Source organism: Pseudomyrmex gracilis, unplaced genomic scaffold, assembly GCF_002006095.1.
Source record: "Pseudomyrmex gracilis isolate BER0280 unplaced genomic scaffold, ASM200609v1 scaffold_17, whole genome shotgun sequence".
Lineage (NCBI taxonomy): Eukaryota > Metazoa > Arthropoda > Insecta > Hymenoptera > Formicidae > Pseudomyrmex > Pseudomyrmex gracilis.
In genome coordinates, this window is record NW_018020601.1 from 1,244,580 (window position 1) to 1,254,872 (window position 10,293).

The 10,293-nt window shown below is 33.2% G+C and overlaps 1 protein-coding gene across 4 annotated transcripts; it reads left to right on the top strand.

Annotated features, from left to right (window-relative positions):
* The first annotated feature begins 154 nt into the window (after nucleotides 1–154).
* LOC109864066 (Usher syndrome type-1G protein homolog) lies at nucleotides 155–9,047 on the top strand. 4 transcript variants are annotated; one of them, XM_020444911.1, is made up of 8 exons: nucleotides 155–718; nucleotides 822–903; nucleotides 3,926–4,069; nucleotides 4,865–5,137; nucleotides 5,549–5,819; nucleotides 6,164–6,472; nucleotides 6,909–7,104; nucleotides 7,236–9,047. In XM_020444911.1, the coding sequence occupies exons 3-8, from the start codon at nucleotides 4,002–4,004 to the stop codon at nucleotides 7,481–7,483; spliced, it is 1,365 nt and encodes a 454-aa protein (XP_020300500.1). In that variant the 5' UTR covers nucleotides 155–718; nucleotides 822–903; nucleotides 3,926–4,001; the 3' UTR covers nucleotides 7,484–9,047. The 4 variants fall into 4 exon arrangements, with proteins under 4 accessions (XP_020300500.1, XP_020300498.1, XP_020300499.1 ...); XM_020444909.1 differs by lacking the exons at nucleotides 155–718; nucleotides 822–903 and adding an exon at nucleotides 1,072–1,375 and having other exon boundaries at nucleotides 7,239–9,047; XM_020444910.1 differs by lacking the exons at nucleotides 155–718; nucleotides 822–903 and adding an exon at nucleotides 1,073–1,375 and having other exon boundaries at nucleotides 5,549–5,810.
* The last annotated feature ends 1,246 nt before the right edge of the window (nucleotides 9,048–10,293 follow it).

Below are 10,293 nucleotides of genomic sequence, written 5' to 3' on the forward strand. Positions count from 1 at the left end.
ACATATACCACAGATAAATGCACGATTAAGCATGAAACGGACCGCAGCCAAGGTCATTTTGTTTGTTTCTCACTGAATATTGAACAAGGACAGAATGACTCTTGTGTTGCTAATTGAAAAACACCACTTATCTCATCGCCGTTGCAATGTTGTGTCTGGAACAAGAAAAACCTAAACAGATGAAGATATGAATACAAAAGATTTTACGATCATGATGCAGTAACAAGTTTGCGGCTGTCTTGTTAAATATTTGAAGTTCTTAGTTTTGCAATATTAAGAACAAATAAAAATTTCCACAAATTTTAGCATATACTCGAAATACGGGTTTTTTGTCAAGCTACATACATATATATACGCGCGCGCGCGCGTATATATACATCTGAATCATACTTTTATCATTCTCTTTGTTGTATTTTTGCACTCGATTGCTTATATATGTATATATATATATATATATCGATAATGTTCTAAAAATAAGGATTCTAACATAACTTCAGTATAATAATAAATACGGCGATTGAAACATTTGTAAGATCTACGAAAATGCGAATTTTTAAACAGACATTTTACTTTATCTTAACAGAATACTAGGTATTGCATTGGAATAACAAATTGAAAGTCATTTTACACGCGACACAATCGTGTCCGATCACCTTTGAAGTCAATCCTAACCTAATTCCTTTCACTAACGTGTAGTAACAGCCTAAGGATATCCAAAGTATGTTGTAATGTGCCCATATACAATAATTATCAAAAAAAGTATTCGCACGTATACTGGTTTGTTATTTACTCATTATTTGTTTTTTTGACGCATACCACAGGGGACCACTAGGGTCACCACAGTGATGCCAGTGACGCCAACAATCCGAAGTTGGCTATCGGGACAGCAAGAAGAGAAAGAAAGTAATATAAATTTTTTTATTTTTTCATGAGAGTAAGTAGTTTTTTTTATCGTTTCAACGATACTGGTGTTACCGATGCATGTAAAAAATGGGATACATAATAGATGCAAAAACTCTCAAGTGAAATGCATGCATACAATTGCCGCACTTGTTTGTCGGCCCTGACAAACGGGGTAGCGGGAGAAACTTCAGGCTGTAACGGCAGGTGCAACTTGCTGCTCGGCTCACAAGTGTAACTTGTTCTTGCTCGAACAGTGTATTATCGGACGTATGAGACGACGTAACACTCTCGTTAGTCTGATCTTTGCGCTGCATTGCCGCACGTTATTGTTTTCTCGTTTGTCTTCTCAGTTTGCCGAAAACACGTCGAATGTCTCCTGAGTTACGGATTTGAGATATTTCTTTGATTAGCAGGCCGCATTGAGAGATCCGCGACGAACAACACGTGAGATGTCGTCCGAGCGATTTCACAAGTGCGTTTTTTTTGTCAGGACCTTTTTTTGTGCGACGCATTTTGAGAGCGCTTTTTTTTTACTTTTACTCTTTTTATTCTTTTCTATTTGTTTTTCTTCTTTTTTTTTTGCACATGCTTCTTTACGAAAAAGAACTACTGGCAGTAATATATTGCGGCAGTAGTATGAAAAGAAAAAATTACTGACATTCTGTGTTATTGCAGTAATATTCTCAGTGATTCCTGTAATACCTAATATTCTTGTGTGATTGTCAGTAATATTTATATTGCTGACTTTTTTATTTATATGTAATCTGCAGTAGTTCTTTTTCATAAGGGCTTTGTTTAGAAAAAAGATCTGATTACACATTTTGTAGTGTTTCGTGAGAATCATATAAAAAAACGGAGAAATGTGAGTGCGAGATAAGGTACTCACCACTCAGTATTGAACAAATTTTCGACTCGATTGCACGCACCGAGATCGCAATTCGATATTCCGAGAATCGCATGTTCGAGAAAATTAATATTTTTAATACGCATTGCAGTTTTGTTTCCCATATATGTACTTCGTTTTACAAAGTAAAAATGTGAATGCAATGACACAACTTCCAAGCCGTAATTGATTATGTGAAAGTCTTTTTCTCTGTTATTGAGCATCATTCATAATTTTAACTTTTTAATCTTCTTATTTCGTAAAAGTACAAAAAATGAAAACTGAGCATGGCAAGAATGTGCATTCTACTAAAGAAATATGTCTTCCGAAAAATTGTATAAGAGATTTGTGCGTAGTCTCTATTACAGAAATGTATAAGTAATAATGTGTGTGTATAAGTACTTACCTATAAATAAATAGTCTAAATTTATTATAGTTCGAAGTTGAGAAACTGTACGTATATATACATTATTAATTACCTGAGAGATCACATTGCTTTCACTCAGCCCGAAGTTTTATAAGCAATTATTTGATCAAGCAATTGATTGATCATTGTACGATTGCTATTTTCAAACAGAAATTCAAAAGCGAGGATCATTCATCTAAATTGATTACTAGTAATTGCTTACAAAGCTGTTTTTTTGCTTGAAAGCAAAAACCGTTACAATAAAATGTGTCACAGAATACGATAATATACCTAGTAAACAAATTCGTTCGGAATTTGCCAGCAAATTGTCAACAATTTTGAGCAAAAATATTCAGCAAATTGGCATCAACTGTGTCCGCATTAGATTTTGTTGCCAAAATTTGTTGACAAAAAGTAACAATAAATTGCTGGCAAAAACCGAGCAAAGTTTGATAACATATTCTGAAATCAAGTTGACGTCAAATATGAAGCAAGATCTGCGCGACATGATATGATAGCAAAATGACATTTACAATAAAAAAAAAAATAATAATAATTTAGGTTTACAATAATTTGTGTTTTCGAGTAAGTTTTCTTGGTTATTCTCTACGTTGTCCTAGTATTACTTAGTAGAAAAAATTTATTGTCAGAAATCATCCCGACTGGACTCGAACCTGGAACTCTCTGATTACCACACAAGCGAGCACTCTATATCAATTCAGCCATTGAAACTTTCAAAATCAATTACTTTAAAACTAATATGTTAATGGCATTCAGTGATATTGTTACTGATTCTCAGTAAAACTATTTGTCACTAAATAAATCAGCAAAATTTTAACTGATTCCTAGTGAAACTAATTTGTCACTGACATCTAACTTTAAAAGACACATTTTTTCACTACGAATCAGTGATTTTTATCACTGATTCTCAGTAAACTTTTTTTTATTACTGAATCAATTCAATCAGTGAAATTTTTTAATTGATTCCACTTAAGAGAGTGCAGTTTGACTGTAATATTTAATCGCTTTTCATATTTGTTTAGGAAAAATCAATTATTTATCAATAAACGATAAATATCGTACGTGCATAAGTTAATTTTTTGATAATATAAAATATTGTAAAATCATTTAAATTAATTTATTGTAAAATTATTTAAAATTAAATATTATACAGACAATTGTAAAAAGTATAAATTCTAAGATATTTTACATAGATGTCATCTTAATATTTATATAATTATTGTCGATTAAATATTCAGATTTCAACAATATTATATATAAAGATTATATATATATATATATATGTATGTATGTATGTACATATGTATATAATTTGTAAAAATAAATTTAGAATATGTGTCAATGATTCTTTATAAATTTAGCTGAACTGCTGCAAGTCTTGCTTGGATTTTGCTCTCATTTTGCTGTCAGATTGTGTCGCACAGATTTTACTTTATATTTGACGTCAATGTGGTCTCAGGTTATATTATTAAACTTTGCTCGGCTTGTGTCAGCAATTTGCTGTTACTTTTTTGTCGACAATCTTGGATATATTTCTGCTAGCAATTTTGCGACATCGGCTTCATAAGCGGCACGTATTTGCATGAGCATTTCGATTTTTCTAATTAAAAGAAGAAAATGAATACGACGTGCTCTTGCACGCAGATATTACAACGCATTTGGCAGATCGAAGAAGATTAATAAGAACACACACGAACTTCTCTTTGTCAAAGGGCCGCGCGAGAAAACGGATTAGACGTTTTGAAGGAAGCCACGAGAAAAGACTGTAACGCGCGAGATGAAGGTGGAATGACCCCGACATTATGGGCAGCCTTCGAAGGCCACATAGATGCTCTGAAACTGCTGGTTGCTAAAGGGTACGCGCACATTTTTTACCTACTTAATATTTTATTAGATTCAGTTGTCACACACGACCAATAGTTTGTCTGCGTGCGATCGGAATGTTATATTTTATGGTTAAAGTTGTTGCGTATTGTGATGAACATGATGAACATAATATATAGATCATACTGTCGTTTGTTTTATAATCAGTATTTACACACAACATACACCAAAGAGGATATTTATATGTACCAGATTTTATACAAACGTGAAATGGTAAAACAATTTATATTAATGTTGAAGAAATTACAATATATAGGAAAATAAATAATACAATATATATATATATATATATATATATAAAATAACTATAATTAAAATAAGAGAGATTAAGATAAGAAGATAATTATTATACAGCCACCTAAATTATATATTTTATCAAAGTACGTTTCTTCTTTTTTGTATTAGTTATTTACACTAAATAATATCGACAAAAACAATATAAAATAAAAATGTATCAATTCGAACAAAATTGTTTCTGAAAATTTCATTTATTGAGCCCTTCGCTCTGCTTTTATGTATCATCATGTATAATCCACGAGCGGAAACGGAAGTATGCGTTGCAGAGATGTCCATCGACTGTATACACAAAATTCGCGGTCGAGCAAACAAGAAACAACAAAGCGCGCGACGACTAGAATTTGTTCATAGTTTTAAATCGAATCAAACTTAATTATATTTTTTATGTTTTTAAGTTCTTCTCTAAAATCTTAAAAAAAATTTTTATTTTGCAATTATCCAAATACATCTCGTACAATCTTTTATTGCAGAGGAGATCCGGACAAGACCGATTATTTCGGCAACACATGCTTGCACCTGGCAGCAGCAAGAGGTCACGAATTTTGCGTAAAATTCCTTGTGAAGTTTGGCTGCAATATTTGGTCACTGGACATTGATCGACATTCTGCCCGAGAGCTCGCAGCCATAAACGGTTGCGAGAAAATCCTGCAGTTTTTAGATCTCGTTCAAACCGATCAAGAGCTGAACAATCGCAAGAAGAGCCGATTACTCCGAGAAAAAGCAGAAAAGGATGCGGAGAAGAGGTGTAGTTGTGCAAACTAGCGGTTTTACTTACAAGACGAAAGAAAATAATATTCGTGGATTATTCAATTACATGTGTATCATCATTTGTTTTCATTATTTTAAATGTATAAAAGTATTGCTAAGAAGCAAAGCCAATAAGAAGTCTCAAGCCTCTTGCACAGCTGCATTCATAATAAACAGTCGTTTACTTTTTCAGATACATTAATCTTTCAGTCCACCTTCCTCATTCATTCTTACTTTCTGACTCAAATGCATTTCTCTGTTATTGTTTCAATTTATTAGTTAAATAAAGTTCTCAGTTGTTTTCTCTAAGAAACACAACAGTTTTTGGCGACGAGAATCATGGATGCAATACATGATGCATTCTTTGAGTTTTTTAATACTAATTATAAAAATATTTCTTTGTTAAGATTAAAGGATTACTTAAAGAAGCAAAAGATGGCTGAAGTCAGAGCGGAAAAAGAACAAAAGAAATTCATAAAGGATCGCACAAAGTCAAGCTTGGACACGATGAATAAATTGAACTCTCAACGATCCGGAATACTGACTTTTAAAAGTCGAATGAAACCTTTACCGACATTCAGCGATATCGTCGGCACTACCACGAAAACTGTGCATGGCAGTACAGTTTGTCGGAAAGCTTTGGCAAAAAAGACCGTCAATAATTTCAAGGTTGTAGAGGTATAAGCTCACATACATTAAGTAAAAAAGAACTAATTTTAAACGCAATCTTTTTATGCAAAAGTTTAAAAAATATAATAGTGATAAAAATCGTTTCCTTTATCATTATTAGTAAAATTAACATAATTTATTGTATATTAAGAAAAAGAAATATGCTCGTAAGAGTTAAAGTAATAAGAACAAAGGCCAATATACAAAGTATTGATGCATGCAGATCCCTTGTATGGGATCTTCATTAATGAAATCATTGAATTACAATAATTAAAATTAGAGTGTCAGTTTCTGACTACCGTGCCTTTTGATCGTATAATATTTATTGTATAATATTTGTTGTTGTCGCTCAGGTTGAGATGAATGGAGAGAAATTCTTTCGAAGTTTGGCTGGTGTCCGACGGGATTCTGAAATTATGTACATGGGCACGTATGACACTCATTCTCAGCATATAGGCAGAAGAAGAAAGATCTCCGACGTGTGGGGCACTTTGAGCAAGTCGCAGAGCACGCCCGATCTCTTAGCAGAAAGAATTTATGACGAGGAACAAGAGGATAAAGAAGAGAAAGATTTGAATGTTGCAAGAGACACTGTGTTCTTTCAGAAATCAGCCAGTATCTTCAACCGGCCGGGTTTCGGTTCCGTGGCTTTCAGAAGAACGGTTAGTCCGTTATTCTTAACTGTTCGAAATCGGTATACATTATTTTTCATTATTTGTTTTACTTAAGTCACATGACCTCAAAATAAAAGCAAAAAATTTGTTCTGCATTTTCCGTTGCGCATGAGAGATATTTATAATTTTCAGTTGAGATAGCTCGTGATAATGTTGAATGTAGGAAAATAGAAAGGCCAATGCGAGCCAATATACAAGATATTCGTGTATTTCAAAACAATTATTTGTGATAGATAAATCCAAACGTTTCAATCCTCACATTAGGATCTTTTTCAGTGGATAACTAGTAATATAAAACAAAATAAAAATAAAAAAAGAGAGGGGTGGGGAAATAAACCAGTACAGTAAAGGCGTATATAAAAAGAAAAAGAAAAACCGATGGTAGTAATAAATAATAATAATAATTTATAATTGTTGTATTCAGATAACATCCACATTGGACAACTTGCCGGTCACGGACACCCAAGTGCAAAGCTGTAATATTTCTGCCAAAAATTCCACAAACGGCTCCGTGAATAGTAACAAATTCAGCCCAAACGGTCACAACGAGGAGATTAGTATAGGAAGTGCCGGCAGTTTAGCGCGCAGGCAAAGCTTGTGGGATGAAGATTTACTTTCGGGTAAGTTAAATCTTTATTACGAACTAAAAAGTGCATATCTTTGCAATAATGTTTCATTTTGTAAACGAAACGGCAATCATTTCAAAACTAATAATATACTGTGTTAAATATATATATATATGTACAAAAAGAAGGCGACGAGACGGACGAAGAATGGACACCCTTGCAAAGATTCTTAGTCGCTAATAACCTCATCTCTGTGCAATCCGTCCTAGAGTCCGAGCAAATCGATCTGGAGGCTCTGATGTTGCTTACCGAAACTGACATAGCAGCTCTCAAGCTTCCGCTCGGTCCCAGACGGAAACTTATTAATGCGATCGCAAATCGAAAGAAAGCACTGAGCACGCCGGAAAGCGTCATAAAAGACAGCAAATTGTGAAAATGACATATATCGTATTAGTGATAGAAAAGTGTAATATCTATTACTGTCGAAATTATCCGTCAAAAACAAACATGACAATCTCTTACTTCCTATTAAACATGACAATATTATGTAATTTTACTCATAAATATACAGGTATGTGCGAATGTGCGCGTCGTGTGTGAAGAGAAAAAAATATGAATACCAAAAACAGCTAAGTAAGATAGTTTCTGCCATAACAAAAGAAACAAAAGAATTCTAATATAAAACTACGCGCTATAAAATTTAGAGGGAGAGTCGCCAACTCAGAGATGACCGACATTTTATAAAATCTAGACCAACAAAATGACAATTTTGCAGTTGATATTAACCCTATTATAGTTGAGCTAATGATGCGCTGCATTACTTAATGAAATGGTTACTGCATCTTCCAAAGTTAAATGATGATTACGACTATTTATGATTAAGAATATACATTTATAGTCACTTCCTAATTTCTGCACTGACCACGTTCTAATATATTATAACCTTGCTGTCGAGTCCAGTCATAGACGTAGAATATATAGACTGCACGTTTGGCTGAAAAGATGTCTTTACGGTTGACAGAGGCAACATACTTTGAACTGTAACTCTCTGTCTATCAATGTCTGTGAGGGCTTACTGTTTCATACCGCTTAACCTGCCATCACTCCTTAATCTCTTTCATTTTTCTTCATCCTCACTATTTTTCCACTACTATTCTATTCATTCCACATATCTATCCATATTCTATTCTACTAATCTTTCAATCAACGAAGACTTCTTTTTCCTCCACTACTTTGCTAGTTAAAGATGAGGCTACAGTTCACCAGCTGTCTCTCTCAACATTGAAGACATTTTCTTAACATGGCAAAGGTAGGGAACGCGCAATCTATATATTCTACGTCTTTGGGTTCAGTGGGCTTAAGATTGCCATCAAGCGTCCGGGAAAAAAGAAAACGGATAACTACCCTACCTCAAGGTAACGCGGGAGAAATAAAGCAAAATATTTAGAAGATTCTCTAAAACACCGGACGGTCATAATCACCGCGGACGTCTTGAGAAAATCGCGGTCCGGACGTCTCCGACACTCTACAAAAAAAAGATAGTATCCGGGGAAAAGAGGAATGGCAACGTTAAGTGGGCCGCTTTTTCCTCTATTCAATCAGAAGTGACCTGTGACGTCACGAGTTGGCGACTCTCCTTGGAGGCTGTCTAATCAAATCTAATCCTAATGATATATTCAATACAAGAATATTAAAGAGAAAGGAGAAACGCGTGATGTTATCTTCGTAATGTACTTATTTACATAATTCCTAAACTCTCATATACTTATTTTAATTATATAATAAAATTTTATATATAAGAGATACATATAATTTTTCTTATTACATCTAATATATTAATTATATTAAATCGTTTACAAAAGATGTACAAAGTAGAATACCATGAGTGCGTGAATGCGCACATATACACATAATTATAAACGGTTTCTGTTTACACAGAATCACTAAAAAATATTTTTTAATGTCTTGAGACAAATAAACAGAGTAAGACAAAAGAACACATCAGGTTTCTTTTCTTATTTATTTGTATATAATTATTTTACAAACAAGAGACGCAAAAATATACAAGCTTCTTATGTTCGCAAGAAAATAACAGCACCATTTCACACTTTGTCATGAACACGTCGTACAAAATCGAATCAAAACGTTTTGCTATTTGTACGAGTCTCATGTCACGATACATTCATTCTCACAAAAATACGCCAATGCAACTTGCAACAATGTGCATTAATGTAGTTACGAAAAGAAAGAGATATTCGTAAAATAAGTTTTTTTTTTTTCATGTTTAAGGTTTTCGTGCTTTTAAATGTTTTTTATGTTTAAGTTATTTTTCGTTTAAATATACACGGTTATACAATTTGTTTTGCATATTTGTACGAACATATGCTATAAAGAAATATAATTTCTCTCTGTGATTTCTCTTTGCCTTCAAAGTTTTAGTTTATAAATACACAATTAACAACGCACATCGCATCTACTTCTTGCTGATTCTCCGTATGTTCTCGAACACGTGCTTCACACTCTTATTTAGAGACGTCAGTTTATGAAGACGTCTGTTGAAATGATTTTTTACCATCTATACAAAGTGTCTAAAAAAGTTTGATACAGCCGAAGTGTGAAGATAAACTGGGTTAATCTGAATAGAAAAGTCATATACCATTTTGCAAAATTCGCAATAATTATTGAGTGATTAATTAATACATGTAAGCCAATGAGCGCATAAAAAGCGATAATAGTCCAGACTCTGTAAGCGTGTATGCTTTTTGTAAAGAAAAATGGCTTATTTCATACAATTTCCTAACAGTAAGAGACGCAGCAACCAACCGAGCAGCGTGTGATACAGCTTCTTGTGCAATCAGATTTTCACAACTGAAAATCGCACATCTAGAGTCCGGACCATCGCTTCCCAGGCGCTCATTGAATCACATGTATTAATTAATCACTCAATAACTATTGCAAATTTTGCAAAATGTTACTTTTTGGTTTAAATTAATCCAATATATTTTTACACTTTGGCTGTATCAAAATTTTTCAGACACCCTGTATATATATTTTTATTTATAAACATATTCATAAATACGTAAAAAGAATTCCAGCCATTTGATATTGTATTTTCATATAGAGATGTACACCACACATTTAACTGGCGAATCCTATACAATATATTACTTACACACAAAAAAACTGCTAAATTTTTATATTCCATTACATTATATATACATATACATTATATCAAATATATGT